The sequence below is a fragment of the Coenobita brevimanus genome, chromosome 6, assembly GCF_032717465.1.
Source record: "Coenobita brevimanus isolate Jiangsu-jjx chromosome 6, ASM3271746v2, whole genome shotgun sequence".
NCBI classification, from domain to species: Eukaryota; Metazoa; Arthropoda; class Malacostraca; order Decapoda; family Coenobitidae; genus Coenobita; species Coenobita brevimanus.
This window is the reverse complement of record NC_136959.1, coordinates 55,259,181-55,275,323: the sequence shown is the minus strand read 5'-3', so window position 1 is coordinate 55,275,323 and position 16,143 is coordinate 55,259,181. Positions and strand designations below refer to the sequence as shown.

The 16,143-nt window shown below is 50.1% G+C and overlaps 1 protein-coding gene across 1 annotated transcript in view; it reads left to right on the top strand.

The window, feature by feature from the left end:
* The window catches only part of fws (Conserved oligomeric Golgi complex subunit 5 four way stop), a 79,799-nt gene extending 75,752 nt beyond the window's left edge, over positions 1 to 4,047 (top strand). The window contains exon 18 of the mRNA XM_080272313.1: positions 3,723 to 4,047. Coding sequence (XP_080128439.1) covers positions 3,723 to 3,926 — 204 coding nt within the window. The 3' untranslated portion in view covers positions 3,927 to 4,047. The remainder of the gene's footprint in view (positions 1 to 3,722) is intronic.
* The last annotated feature ends 12,096 nt before the right edge of the window (positions 4,048 to 16,143 follow it).

Sequence of the window (16,143 nt, the reverse complement as noted above, 5' to 3'; positions counted from 1 at the left end):
GCTATTATAGTTTGGCAGATATAAGGGTTTGAAGTAAGGGTATTTTTTCCAAAATCTCGGAAATTGCCCATAGGGAGGAATGTGCTGCGGCTGGGAACCCCCCGACGGCTAAGGGTTAATGATATTTAGTCACTAAGACCATATATTGTACTGTACATACAGAAAAAAATTCAAGTCTGCCATATAGTGGCCAAGGGGGTGCCGGATAGTAACGCACCAATTGTAGAGCAGTGAAATTGCAATTTAAGACAGGGGAGTAACAATCTTACAATAACACAGCATTTAATATCTCCCATATTATTTAACAGCACGATAAAATCACATAATTGTGATATGAAGCAGAGTCAGTTCATTCAGGTATTGGATTTCCAGATGAATGCATTTGTTTAAAGCATGTGCATTGTGCTTTTGTTGGCTGCTGCTAGTGTTCTGTAACCCAAGCCCACCCATGTGAAGCTTGTCCTATACCTGGCAGGTGTATGTCTTTGTGCTGAAAAGTATTTTGTCATGCCCCTCATTTCATCCCAGAACTGACCCTGTAGTTTCAGACTAACTCGGTTACCTGTCCTGAGCTCCCAGCAAGTGCTTTTCCTCACAGGGAAAGTGCCAAGAGCACAAGAAAAGCATTTATTCATGAGGAAAGAGTAAAAATATTGGACATGTAGTATGTGGGTTGGGAGCTTAATGCAAATGAAAGTAGCATTTGGACAGTCAGAAAAATGAGTTGAATGTGATTTACAGTGTGGATAGGCTCTTTGTTTGAAAGTGATACTAAAGCAGTTAATGATGAGGGAATAGTAAAATTCATGAGTTTTCACATTTACTGTAATAAGTGTGAACAGAATTTATTGAGAGACTTGAGGTTAGAAAATTCAGCTGTTACATTGATGTGAGAAATTAGGTAAGATAATTATGCAAGGAGCTTCATGCCATACAAGAAGATCACGATGAAGACATTGATGAGGCATCTGCTCCTGTTCCATCTCCACCTGCACCTGTATCCCGACCTACCACAGATGCCAAAACTTGAGGCATTTTGGCGTAACTTTACGGTGAAGGACGCAGTTGAATTTCTTCTTCAAGCCTGGCACCAGATTACACCTGCAACGGTGAACCATGCGAGGCGAATGCTCGTGCCTCACTTATGCATCACCCAGGAGATGGCCATTCAACCACTGGCCGATGCTGAGGCAGCAACACTGACAGCAGCACAAGCTGGACCAGGTTTTGAGGATGTTACATTGGCGGACATACAAGAAGTGCACACTGCTACTGAGGAACAGCCTCCCGAGGAAGTGTTGCAACGGATAGACGAGGCTGACACAGAGCCCGACGCCAGACAGAGTCAAGTTGAGCAGCCTAGCGTGATCGAAGGCAGGACTGAGCTGTGTATGTCAAACATTAGCAAGATCCTTGCTGCCGTGGATAAGCTCAAGGAAGAGGTGAAGGAACAGGAAGTGAGCAACCTAAGAACGGAGGAACTTCTGGTTGGTATCGACAAACTCTTCCGTTTCTACACAGACAGGCACAGGGAAGAAATAAACAGGAGAAGACAGACGCTCATAACAAGCTACACACAGCGGGCTCAAGTTGGTGGAATAGCGGAACCATCGACATCGTCTGCTCCTGATCCTGTTGAGGATGATGAGGATGCAATGTCAGAAGTGTCAGCATTGGACTTTGAAGGGTTTATGGCCAAAGTGAGTGACTTTGATGCTCCTAGGGAAGGTGATCAAGAGGAGTCTGCGGAGGGAAGTGTTGGTGTGGTGGGAGGCGCGGTGGGGAGTGCGGCGCTGTAAGTGTTGCCGCGCCTCGGAACCCCTGTTGTTTAAGGTCATCAGGCCTGTTGTCTACTGTTGTTAAGGTGACTACCCATATTTTTGTTATTGTAGCTATAGCTTTAGTACAATGTCTGAAACATATGACCTTTATTATGTCTCCAAGGGCCAAAAAATGTCCAGGTATGAGGGGGTACTGCCCATATGTAATTATTCCCATAAGATTATGTATTCCCTGGTACGTGAGCTCATGCACCGCCCAATCTCTCGCTCACTGTGCGAGCCCACTGTATATAAAAAAAAAAAAAAAAAAAAGGGTGGGTTAATACCAACTCTGGGTAGCACCCCCAATGTTTGTGTCACCCTAATTTACAGGGGTGGAGGAAGAAAACCAACAAACACAAAGAACAAATATTAAAAAACAGGGTGTCTGCAAGGTCGCCATGGGCAGGTGGGTTACGACTTACTTTTCTAGGAAAGGTAGCCCAAACAGAGGTACTGCAAGAGTCCTGTGATGGTATTTTCCAACTTTTCCCAATATGAGCGCAGCAGCAAATACATCACTTAGGCAAGACCTCATTGGTTACAATACGGCCACAGCAGTATTTATATCTTCTAGAAAAAATATGGCGTTCCCAGAACCAAACCCCTTATTTTACATGTACAGTATAATATGTATCATTGTAGCTTTAACCTGAGTCTGTCTTTTGTTGTATGGAAACTGTACTGTATACCATAAAAAAGTTCGTAAGTTTAGGATTTAAAAAAAAAAAAAAAATGCTTTTGACTTTTGTTGGCTTTTTTTTTTTTTTTTTTTTTTTTTTTTAAGATACTTCTGAAAAATACTGATACTATACATGCAAGCATGCACTGTAGTTGCCAGATAGGAGTACCATCAGTGTGCAGCAGCCTTCAAAGAGGAATGTTATCTTTATATTCTGCATTCTACTTTCCCAATTATATCTTTCTTCCCAACATCTCCAACCAAAGAGATGTATCATAGAGCAGTTCAGTTGTCTGGAGTCACTGATTTGTAATTATAATCCTATCAGCATTTGGGTTCTCTTATAAGTGAATAAGATTATCTGTTACTAGCCAGAACAATATTAAAATACACTGTCTCCAGACTGAAGTACACAGTATACAGTATTTTTTCTTGTACCTCTTGCAAAGTGGTTAGGTACGCACCCAAATGTCAGCTGAAACCAATTTCTCATTCGCATTAGGTGGTGAGGTGTATTGGATGGCTTATGAGCTTTGTGAGGAACATGGATCAAAAGAGAAGAAATGTCCAGTTATATTGCCCTTTACTTTTGTAGTCTTGTAGAAAGTAAGACTGCTGACAACAATAGTTAGTAAGAGATGACCTAGTGTACCGAAATACAGTACATGTCCAGCATTTCGGGAGTATACATGTGGTAGGTGGGGGTGCTCACCATCCACTCTCTTGATGTAGTGCTGCTTTGGGTGATTGCCCATTCCTCTCTTCCTTTCTTCCTCTTCTCACTTTCCTTCATTCTTTCCTCTTCCTTCTGCCTGCAGGTGACTTCACAATCTCTCATCTTTCTTTCCTCTTCCTTCTGCATATGGGTGACTACATTGAGTGACAAGCCAAATGGAGTCATGTACACCAGGAAACCATTTACTATGTGTGGTGGTAACCATATAACCAAATTATGGCACCTGTGGTTTAGTGGGTAAATAGGTGCTCCAGTCGTATTGAGCCTTTGTGGGTTTATATCCATTGGGTGGTTAGGGTTTATTGCTTACATAATGTCACTCATGGATGAGTGAGGCTGGTCACTCATCTTAAATGACAGACCCAACTTGCCTAGCCCTGGGCTCCTATGCTTCTCATGAGGCAACATAGGTTTGGATGGATGGATACAGATATTGTATATGTAGATGTAGGATCCTTCTCTACCTGGTACTTATTTCCCTCAGACAGCGGGATGGTCTGTTAGTCGATACAGCAGCTGGCTTGACGAGCACCGGGATGAGCGTGAACGTCTCCAGTTGGTGCACGGGGCACTAGAAGCATATGTGGCCAGTGTGCGAGCTCGTCACCTCACAGAGTTTGCCTCAGTTTATCCCTCAATGCTGAAACTCTTGGAGACAGGCATGGTAGCACAAGGAGGAGCCCTATAATAGTCTGTTCATTTTAACCTGACGAAGCTGGGCCATTCCTATAGCTTGAATACTGTGGTAAGTTAGGCTTGCATGAATTTTGTGCCTTCGATATTGTGTTCTAGTCAAATTGACCCTCCAGCCTGAGCACACTTGCCTTAACCGAACTGAAGGAGGTTAAGGATCATTGTCAGGTTAGAAAAAGTGTGTTACAATACAGCATCCACATCATAGAGGTTTTATCAGTGAGGTCTTGGTGTAGGCTTTTGATAAAGTACAGTATATTTAACTCTGTCTCTAAGGTATATATTGTTGTTTTTGTACAGTATATATTTACTGGTATATATAGTATAGTGTATAAGTTAACACATTAAACATTGATAAATCTTAATCATACTCAATACCTTATTTTAGCCATAATTTTATTTTGTACAATTGAAAGTGATACTTTGCATTTCTTTAAAGTACTGATGTACACTGCCTAAAAAAGTATCTGCCATGATGAGTCCAAAACTTTTGGTAAGGAGTGAAATACTGTACCTCCTAATGTCTTGAGAGGAATGGTATGCATTTGTCAGTATGCTTTGTTCACTGTCTTAGTGTTTAATACATATTGTGGATTGATACTTTTTTAGGCAGTGTACGGTATAGTACATGATAGATTTCATACTTGGTTCAGTGGAAGTCATATAAGTTCAGAGATGATTATATGTTCAGAGATGATTATATGTATTTATATATTTACACACACGCACACACACACACACACACACAAACACTGTCAAGGGTCTGGTACCAATTAGTTTGTTTTATTGAGGGTTTACTGATATATACTGTACATACAGTAAGTGTATATTTCTCTCTCTCTCTCTCTCTCTCTATATATATATATATATTTACAGTATATTGGATATATTATGCACAGTATTTAGAATGTTTTTAAGTTAGTCAGTAGGTGCAATGTGACTTTTATACTGACAGGGTTTCTTTGAGTACAGTATTCATGAATCTGTTGAATGGGAAACTTACTGATATTATGGTCTAATAATGTAAGTGTAATTTTGCATTAAACAGGAACATAATCTGTTGTTCATTTTAACCCGTTCACTTCGTAATCTTTACCAAGCTCGGTTGAAGTAGATGGCAGCTACCAGAGCAGTATGAAAGAGACATCATCATATTCAATAGGCTACTGCTGCTGCTGCTATCATCACTGCTACAATGACCATCCCCACCACTAATGCATCAGCTACTGCTTTTGCTTTAGTGGATGCTAGTGCTGTGGCAGTGTCTCCTGCTACAGTAGCTGCTACAGCTGGGCTGATGATGATGATGCTGTAATTACCACTGCCACTGCTGCTGCTGCCACAACTGCTTCCGACACTGCTGTTGCTACCATTGCCACCACAGGTACTGCTGAAGCCAATGCCACCACCACCACCACCGTCAACACCACCGCTGCTGCTGCTGCCATTGCTGGGCTGCAACAGCTGGGTTACAGGGCTTCTACCGCTGGGGTGCAGGACTGCAGCTGCTGGGGTGCAGGGAAGCCACCACTGGGCTGCCAGCTACAGGGCCACCGCCACCACCACTGGGCTACTGGCTGAGGGGGCTGGTGGTTGAGGGGCTGCCGCCACTGGGGAGTGGCTTGCAGGCTGCCAGCTGCAGGGCTGCTGCTGCTGCTGGACTGCCAGCTGCTGGGTTGCGTGCTGCTGCCGCTGGACTGCCAGCTGCTGGGTTGCGTGCTGCTGCCGCTGGGTTGCGTGCTGCTGCCGCTGGGTTGCGTGCTGCTGCCGCTGGGTTGCGTGCTGCTGCCGCTGGGTTGCGTGCTGCTGCCGCTGGACTGCAGGGCTGCCGCCGCTGGACTGCAGGGCTGCCGCCGCTGGACTGCAGGGCTGCCACTGCTGGAATGCAGGGCTGCCACTGCTGGGCTGCAGCCTGCTGGCCAGGGGGCTGTGGGCTGCTGCTGTTGCCGCTGCTGCTGGCCCGGGGGCTGCAGCCTGCTGCTGCTGCCCCCCGCCGCTGCTGGCCCAGGGGCTGCGGCTGCGGCCTGCCGCCGCCGCCGCTGCTGGCCTGGGAGCTGCGGCCTCCTGCTGCCGCCGCTGCTGCTGGCCTGGGAGCCTCCTGCTGCTGCAGCTGCTGCTGTCCTGGGGGCTGCGGCCTGCTGCTGCTGGCCTGAGGGCTGCTGCTGCTGCTGCTGGCCTGAGGGCTGCTGCTGCTGCTGCTGGCTGCTGTGGGCTGCTGGCTGCTGTGGGCTGCTGGCTGCTGTGGGCTGCTGGCTGCTGCTGGCTGCTGTGGGCTGCTGGCTGCTGCTGGCTGCTGTGGGCTGCTGGCTGCTGCTGGCCTGAAGGCTGCGGGCTGCTGCTGGCCTGTGGGCTGCGGGCTGCTGCTGGCCTGCGGGCTGCTGCTGCTGCTGCTGGCCTGCGGGCTGCGGGCTGCTGGCCTGCGGGCTGCGGGCTGCTGCTGCTGCTGGCCTGCGGGCTGCGGGCTGCTGCTGCTGCTGCTGGCCTGCGGGCTGCTGCCGCTGGCCTGCGGGCTGCTGCTGGCCTGCGGGCTGCGGGCTGCTGCTGCTGCTGGCCTGCGGGCTGCGGGCTGCTGCTGCTGCTGCTGGCCTGCGGGCTGCGGGCTGCTGCTGCTGCTGCTGGCCTGCGGGCTGCGGGCTGCTGCTGCTGCTGCTGGCCTGCGGGCTGCGGGCTGCTGCTGCTGCTGCTGGCCTGCGGGCTGCGGGCTGCTGCTGCTGCTGCTGCAGGCTGCTGGCTGCTAGGCTGCAGGCTGCTTGCTGCTGGCCTGCAGGCTGCGGGCTGCCGCTGCTGCTGCTGCTAGGCTGCGGGCTGCCGCTGCTGCTGCTGTCCTGTGGCCTGGCCTGCAGGCTGCGGGCTGCTGCTGGCCTGCAGGCTGCGGGCTGCTGCTGCTGCTGCTGGCCTGCGGGCTGCGGGCTGCTGCTGCTGCTGCTGGCCTGCGGGCTGCGGGCTGCTGCTGCTGCTGCTGGCCTGCGGGCTGCGGGCTGCTGCTGCTGCTGCTGGCCTGAGGGCTGCTGCTGCTGCTGCTGGCCTGAGGGCTGCTGGCTGCTGTGGGCTGCTGGGCTGCTGGCTGCTGTGGGCTGCTGGCTGCTGTGGGCTGCTGGCTGCTGTGGGCTGCTGGCTGCTGTGGGCTGCTGCTGGCCTGAAGGCTGCGGGCTGCTGCTGGCCTGCGGGCTGCGGGCTGCTGCTGGCCTGCGGGCTGCTGCTGCTGCTGCTGGCCTGCGGGCTGCGGGCTGCTGGCCTGCAGGCTGCGGGCTGCTGCTGCTGGCCTGCAGGCTGCGGGCTGCTGCTGCTGGCCTGCAGGCTGCGGGCTGCCGCTGCTGCTGCTGCTAGGCTGCGGGCTGCTGCTGCTGCTGCTGCTGCTGCCGCTAGGCTGCGGGCTGCTGCTGCTGCTACTGGCCTGCGGGCTGCGGGCTGCTGCTGCTGCTGCTGGCCTGCGGGCTGCGGGCTGCTGCTGCTGCTGGCCTGCGGGCTGCGGGCTGCTGCTGCTGCTGCTGGCCTGCGGGCTGCGGGCTGCTGCTGCTGCTGCTGGCCTGCGGGCTGCGGGCTGCTGCTGCTGCTGCTGGCCTGCGGGCTGCGGGCTGCTGCTGCCGCTGGCCTGCGGGCTGCGGGCTGCTGCCGCTGCCGCTGGCCTGCTGCTGCTGCTGCTGGCCTGCTGCTGCTGCTGCTGCTGCCGCTGGCCTGCTGCTGCTGCTGCTGCTGGCCTGCGGCTGCGGGCTGCTGCTGCTGCTGCTGGCCTGCGGCTGCGGGCTGCTGCTGCTGCTGCTGGCCTGCGGCTGCGGGCTGCTGCTGCTGCTGCTGGCCTGCGGGCTGCTGCTGCTGCTGCTGGCCTGCGGGCCTGCGGCTGCAGGCTGCTGCTGCTGCTGCTGCTGGCCTGCGGCTGCGGGCTGCTGCTGCTGCTGCTGCTGCTGGCCTGCGGGCTGCGGGCTGCTGCTGCTGCTGGCCTGCGGCTGCGGGCTGCTGCTGCTGCTGGCTGCTGCTGCTGCTGGCTGCTGCTGCTGCTGGCCTGTGGCTGCAGGCTGCTGGCCTGTGGCTGCAGGCTGCTGCTGCTGCTGCTGCTGGCCTGCTGCCGCTGCCGCCGCTAGGCTGCTGGCTGCTGCCGCTGCTGCCGCTAGGCTGCGGGCTGCTGCCGCTGCTGCCGCTAGGCTGCGGGCTGCTGCTGCTGCTGCCGCTAGGCTGCGGGCTGCTGCTGCTGCTGCCGCTAGGCTGCGGGCTGCGGGCTGCTGCTGCTGCTGCCGCTAGGCTGCGGGCTGCTGCCGCTAGGCTGCGGGCTGCTGCTGCTGCTGCTGCTAGGCTGCGGGCTGCTGCTGCTGCTGCTAGGCTGCGCGCTGCTGCTGCTGCTGCTGCTAGGCTGCGCGCTGCTGCTGCTGCTGCTGCTGCTGCTGCCGTTACTGGCCTGCGGGCTGCTGCTGCTGCTGCTGGCCTGCGGGCTGCTGCCGCTACTGGCCTGCGGGCTGCTGCCGCTACTGGCCTGCGGGCTGCTGCCGCTACTGGCCTGCGGGCTGCTGCCGCTACTGGCCTGCGGGCTGTGGGCTGCTGCCGCTGGCCTGCAGGCTGCGGGCTGCTGCTGCTGGCCTGCTGCTGGCCTGCTGCTGGCTGCTGCTGCTGCTGCTGCTGCTGCTGCCGCTGGCCTGCTGCTGGCTGCTGCTGCGGGCTGCGGTTGCAGCTGCTGGCTGCTGGGCTGTTGGGCTGTGGTTGCAGCTGCAGGCTGCTGGCTGCTAGGCTGTTGGGCTGTGGTTGCAGCTGCAGGCTGCTGGCTGCTGGGCTGCGGTTGCAGCTGCAGGCTGCGGTTGCAGCTGCAGGCTGCTGGCTGCTGCTGCTGGGCTGCGGTTTCAGCTGCGGGCTGCGGTTGCGGCTGCGGGCTGCTGCTGCTGGCCTGCGGCTGCGGGCTGCTGCTGCTGCTGCTGCTGGCCTGCTGGCTGCTGCTGCTGGCCTGCGGCTGCGGGCTGCTGCTGCTGCTGCTGGCCTGTGGGCTGCTGCTGCTGCTGCTGCTGGCCTGCGGGCCGCTGCCGCTGGCCTGCGGGCTGTGGGCTGCTGCCGCTGGCCTGCGGGCTGTGGGCTGCTGCCGCTGGCCTGCGGGCTGCGGGCTGCTGCCGCTGGCCTGCGGGCTGCTGCCGCTGGCCTGCGGGCTGCGGGCTGCTGCCGCTGGCCTGCTGCTGCTGCTGCTGCTGCTGCTGGCTGCTGCTGCTGGGCTGCGGTTGCAGCTGCAGGCTGCTGGGCTGCGGTTGCAGCTGCAGGCTGCTGGGCTGCGGTTGCAGCTGCAGGCTGCTGGGCTGCGGTTGCAGCTGCAGGCTGCTGGGCTGCGGTTGCAGCTGCAGGCTGCTGGGCTGCGGTTGCAGCTGCAGGCTGCTGGGCTGCGGTTGCAGCTGCAGGCTGCTGGGCTGCGGTTGCAGCTGCAGGCTGCTGGGCTGCGGTTGCAGCTGCAGGCTGCTGGGCTGCGGTTGCAGCTGCTGGCTGCTGGGCTGCGGTTGCAGCTGCTGGCTGCTGGGCTGCGGTTGCAGCTGCAGGCTGCTGCTGCTGGGCTGCGGTTGCGGCTGCAGGCTGCTGCTGCTGGCCTGCGGTTGCGGCTGCAGGCTGCTGCTGGCCTGCGGCTGCGGGCTGCTGCTGCTGCCGGCCTGCGGCTGCGGGCTGCTGCTGCTGCCGGCCTGCGGCTGCGGGCTGCTGCTGCTGCCGGCCTGCGGCTGCGGGCTGCTGCTGCTGCTGCTGCTGGCCTGCGGCTGCGGGCTGCTGCTGCTGCGGGCTGCTGCTGCTGGCCTGCGGGCTGCTGCTGCTGGCCTGCGGGCTGCTGCTGCTGGCCTGCGGGCTGCTGCTGCTGGCCTGCGGGGTGCGGGCTGCTGCTGCTGGCCTGCGGGCTGCAGGCTGCTGGCCTGCGGGCTGCGGGCTGCTGGCCTGCGGGCTGCAGGCTGCTGGCCTGCGGGCTGCGGGCTGCAGGCTGCTGGCCTGCGGGCTGCAGGCTGCTGGCCTGCAGGCTGCTGGCCTGCGGGCTGCAGGCTGCTGGCCTGCGGGCTGCAGGCTGCTGGCCTGCGGGCTGCAGGCTGCTGGCCTGCTGCTGCGGGGTGCGGGCTGCTGCTGCTGGCCTGTTGGTAGCTGCTGCTGCTGGGCTGCGGGTAACTGTTTCTGCTGAGCTGTGGGTAGCTGCTGCTGCTGGACTGGGGGCTGCTGCTGCTGCTGGCCTCCGGGCTGCTGGGCTGCTGCTGCTGGCCTGCAAGCTACTGGGCTGCGGGTTGCTGCTGGGCTGCAGGCTGCAGGCTGTGGGCTGCTGCTGCTACTTGAATGATGCTGGAATTGCTGCTGGGGTAGAGCCGCTGTTGCTGCAGGGGTAGTAGCAAATGATGCTGTGGATGCTATAGTTGTATTGATAGGTGCTCTTACGGCTGCTACTGCCACTGTGGTTGCTGGTGCTCCTGCACCTCTGATGCTGATGCTGTAGCTCCTGTTGCTGGTGCTCCTGGTGTTGCTTTGGAAGAGGCAATTGTTGCTGCAACTGTGGTTGGTGTTCTTGCATTATCAATCAATGTCTCCCAATACTGACGATGTAGGAATAGCATTAGACACATCATGCACAGATTAAGTTCAGTTCCGACACTGTGAAACAGAAACATTATTTTCTTTTTGACTGGGGCTACTAAGAGATACTAGATCCTAATCTACACACAGTACTGACATGTTACTTTTGAGGCACTAAATCCTATGGGCCACTAAACACAAGTTAATTCTTCATAAAATGAGTTTGATACAAAAATTTTGTTTCAATATTATTTATTAAAATGAACTTTTAAAATCACGGTATTTACATGCTGACCAAATAACGGTCACCATACACTGTGGACAGAGTATATTTTTGTGCTGCATTATCACAAACTGCCTGCAAGTCACTACTTTTTGGCATAGTAACATTTTTTTTTTTTTCCAGTCTATACATGTGCACAGCCTTTACATTATTCTCCATCCTGTTCTCCACAACCATACCATCTTATCACAGAACTGAGTAATTGTTTGGACACAGAATAAGACACCACTAGGGATTACAGCATCCATGTTACTAGGCCAAAATTGTTTGCTCGAGACACTGGTTGCACCTGGGGGATAAAAGTAATTCGCTGCATAAGAATAATTTGCAGGGATTCACTTTAAGTAGATGAGCTTCATTATTACAGAGTACCAACAGTAGGCAAGATGAGCTGCCAAGAGAAAAGTATGCTAGGAAAAAATAAAAATAAAAAATACACACACACACACAAAAAAAATATATATAAAACATCCTTTATACATGTCAGTTGGCTGTAGAAGTAAACATAAAAAAAAAGGTAATGGCTGACCATACAAATGTAATTTTTTTTTTTTTTTTTTTTTTTTTTCCAATTCATAAGACATGTTATACACACCAAACAACAGACATATTACCCCTCTGGTCAAAAACATTTACAAATATTTCACCACATAAGGAAATGAAGTTTAACATTTGCATGAACTGTACACATACATGAAAGACTGACAAACTCAGTAATCTTACAAGAGATAACTGTAAGCAATGGAAACCTTCCCTTTGAATGTAAAATGTAAATATAATTCTATATATATTTATGTGTACTGGGACATATATTTGACTATAAGAGCCTAATACTCCATGCTAAGTCCTACTCTTCCATTCACAAAATCTCCTGAGATACGAAAATGCCCACTAATGAGACACACTGAAATACAAGGAAAGCCTGGTTGTCAAATCCCAATTTTGGCAGATTAAAAGTTCTAAACACAGTTGCATGCAACAAGTTATTTTCTTTCTTCTGCTACGTCAATTTACTACTCATAAAACTGGTGGTGCAGAAACCAAAACTGGAACAAGACAACCGCTATTTAAGAATGAGAAATTTGGAAGAAGGTGTATACAAAAATGCTTTGATATAATTAAAAACGACAATATGTACCAAAAACTATAGTAATTCCTGATGAAAAATAAACATGACTAAAATATCAGTTCCAAGGATTAAAACTGGCTCATTGTGCATAAATCACAAGCAAAATAAATTCCAGACCTGTACATCAAAGCCTCCTACTTACTAATATTTCCTTGCACAGCATTATTAATCAAGTACAGTACTATGAATTATATATCTGTGCATGACTGATGATTAGCAGTTGTTGTAGTTGCAACCCCAGGTTGGTCTGAACATGAAGCAAAGACTCAGGCCAAAACTGCCTTTTTTGCAGTCCACCATCCTCCTTTGAGGGAACAAAGAAGGGATTAAGGGAGGATTGTATAACCAGGCACTCCACTGACATCATTAATCCCAATTCACAGCCACTCAAGTTCTTATTAACTAATGAAGCCGATCAACTTTCATCACTGGTTTCAAAATACATGTTCATAATCTAAGTCTCCTTTGCCTTTGCTGCTATCTCATCACAAATATAAAGCACTGTATCTGCTGACATGCAGTGTTAATATGAGCTAAGTAAAATTTTGGTACGATGGCAGGCAGCTTCTGCCCAAATACAGAAACACAGTACTGCCTAATTCATCATCTATGATGCCTTGCTCCCTCCTGGGAGCCCCTGGGCAGGGGGTTGTCATGAAAAATAACTCCAAGCTACTTTCTCTTCACAAAGAGCCTAATTACATAATCTACAATGTTGGTACAAAAAGTGCACTCTGTTTTTCACATATTCCCTACATCTACAATAACAAGAATCAGCCTATTAATTTCAGATCCTGGCAACTTGGAAGAATCTTACATAGATTGATGTCCTGACCTGATATATAGTACAATAATACTGAAATACTTTTTTGATAAAGTATTCTTAGCCACCAAATTTGCACCAAACATGAAGAGGAGCACCATATAAATGCTTTAAATTAAGACAATAATACAATGTTCATATCACTATCTATCTATAGTCAGACACCAAAACACCCATATATATATATATATGTATATACTGTATACATATATAATTATATATATATATACACAGTGTATGTTCAATTATCCATTGTCACAATATCTGGCTCTGCTCTGTTAAAGCAGTATCTGGCAAAATTATGCAACATCCGGCACCAAAACATGACGTAACCTGCGGTTCTATGCAATACCCGGCAATGAGGCATATCAACCAGCTCATAAGCGGTAGGGGAGGCGGTGGCTCAATCGGTAGAGAGGTGGCCTGCAGTCCCAAAGGACCCAGGTTCAAATCTCTGCTGGGGCAGGGAACAGTTTAAGGATTTGAATTTCATTAAATCAGGCTTTACTGATCTACCAGAAGACCCGCCGACATGTCGTAAAAATACCCTCGCTAATACCAATACACCAGTCCTGTATAAGACAGCCCTAGCATGTGTTCAATATGGACGGTGGGTGCTAGCGCCGAACTGGGGACATGTAGAGGTGTGTGGTATGTAGGAGGACTGCTGGGCCTTGATAACAGGCTGTGAAGCCTATGCCCAGAGTCAGGAAAAAAAAAAAAAAAAAAAAAAAAGGCAACTGTCACCCAGTAAAACCCTGAAACACACCAGCCAATAAGAAAGCCCGCTGCATGGCAGCCAATCAGAATCCGTCGCAGCAGCAGCTCACCCGCTGTGCCGAGAATATCACCACGCTCTCATTCTCACTCGTGAATGTCGTGTAGTAAAGACGTGTCTGTGCGTGCCGCACTCCTGACCACATGGTCGCAAAACCTTAATGCTGTGATCGACTCTGTGGCATCCTATGTTCATTACTGTTGTGATGTTTATGGCCTGGAGTAATTTTGGGGGGAGCCACTCACCACTTGACCACATGGGATTAAGTGAACTGTGCAGTACCGTGCCACATGGTGAACAACTCAACCCTTCATTGATGCCAACACTTGGTGAGTACATACAGCAGTACACTGTGTACTGTATTACTGTACTGCATCAGTACTATATTGTATTTTATGCTGCATTTTCATCTTTTACTCATGAGAAAGTTTTTAGGATAGAGGGCTGCGACAGATAGTAACACAATATCCAGCTCAAGGCTGAAGGTTGAGCCAGTGGAGGGGAACTATGCAATATCCGGCATTTCACTGTATTCGACGTAGGGCTTAATGAATTACAATGGATAATTGACAATTTATAGCAAACTGTATACAAATATATAATATATATATAGATAGATAGGTATATATAGACAGATATATATATATATATATATATATATATATATATATAGAGCCTCTGTGGTACAGTGGTAAAGTGTGCGTTTTCGTACATGGAAGAACGAGGCTACACGCCCCGCCAGGGTAATAAACTTTGGAAGCATTCTTCTGGCAACATACTGCTTTGGCAGACCTAAGGGGTTCTGTGGTTGAACCACTGTCGCATGCTATACAGTAAAGTATGCTTGCACCCAGTCGGCTTGCGCAGGCTGATTACACTTGGTTCACAGACTACACACACATCCAAAGCCACTCCAACACAACACCTACACTTACAAACATTTCTCACCCTACATACAATCTCTACCAGACAGCCTAAGCCACTAGGTAGAGATACATGGCTGTATCGTCCCCACTTCAGTTGAGATGGGCCGGTCCTGCAGTGGACACTCAAACGGCTGATGATGATGATAATACATACATACAAACATATATATATATATATATATAAATATATATATTTATATCTATATATATATATATATATATATATATATATATATATATACATACAGTATACATACAGAAGGCTCTCGATCTTCCATCGGTTTTGGGACCGAAAAAAACAATCGAAATGTGGTTTATCGAAGTGCGAATTGATAAACTTATGGAAAAAAAAATAAATGGGACCAGCATGTCGCCGACAAACCTACGTCAACTTTTACGTATACACTTATACCCACCCAAACTCTTAACACAGCCATATATTTGCTTATATTTAGTATATATTTACTTACTATTGACAAAAAAAAAAAAAGCAAGAAATACAGGCTGCACACACTTGAATATAGAAAGAATGAAGCTCATGTGGTGGATGGATGGATGAAATCTGCGAAGGTAGAATGAAGCTCATGTGGTGGATGGATGGATGAAATCTGCGAAGGTATCACCTATTCATCGGTACCTCCTAAAAAAAAAAAAAAAAAAATTCTAGTTACTTCCTATGTTTTGATTTCCTCATCCTTTATTGTTTTGCTGTATTTTCTTTGTTATTCTTCTTGTAGATTAGTGAATTCCTTTAATTTCCTTTCTCTTTTTTTCCAAAATTTATGTAATAGTTCTTTCTTTTCTTCCATTCTACTCCTTTCAAATAAAAATTTTCCCACTATATCATTTTCATTTTCTTCATAAGGCTGTTGCAGTTCTCTTGCTGTTACTCTGAATTCTAAATATTCTGGACATTCCACGATTCACCGTCAAGTCAATTCGCCGTCAAAACATGGACGATTCCCCATCAGGACAATTCGCACCCTGGATGATTCCCCGTCATTCTATAAATATACATTATTAATCAATCAATACTTTAATAACTATATTTCTGGGGCATACATCAGAGTCTATGTTCAATAGCATAGGCTTTGGATATTATTTATTAGTTGCACCTTTAGTCAATAATTAACTTGTTTCTTCCTCTCTGTAGTTCCCTTTGAATTATATTCTAGCATCACTCATAGCTGTTTTCATTAATGACAGCGAACTGTCTTGTTATTGTTATGATGGCAAATTAACTTGATGGCAAATTGTCCTGACCGGTTCCGAGGTGATGGCTGAGTCACTGTTGCTAGCCACCACTGCCACCCTCGCTGCCATCACTTGCGCTCGCCCCAACCCCGCTTGAGTGAACAGCTGCTTCCTTATCCTTGTCCCAATCACAATGGCCACTGCTGTTGATGCTTTCACTGCCTACATCATCACAAAAAAGATTTCAAATGTTTGAATGAGGGCAAGCTTCACCAAGTGGCTGGTAGGTGGCATGACAGATGAACAGATGAGCTTCGACATGCGCTCGCAACCCGACTTGAGTGATCGAAGCACGACTTTTGAAATCGAAGCACGAATTTTGGACAAGCAGGCGAGCCTGATCGAAGTACGAAATATCAAAGTAAGATTAATCGAAGATCGAGAGCCTACTGTGTATATTTTTCATTCATTCATTGCCAGACGCCATGTATCCCAAACGGGGTGGTCAAGAGCTTAGAGTTAATTGTTTTACAGGGAGGGGCACTAATCCTCCACCAACCCCACTTGACATGTAGGGC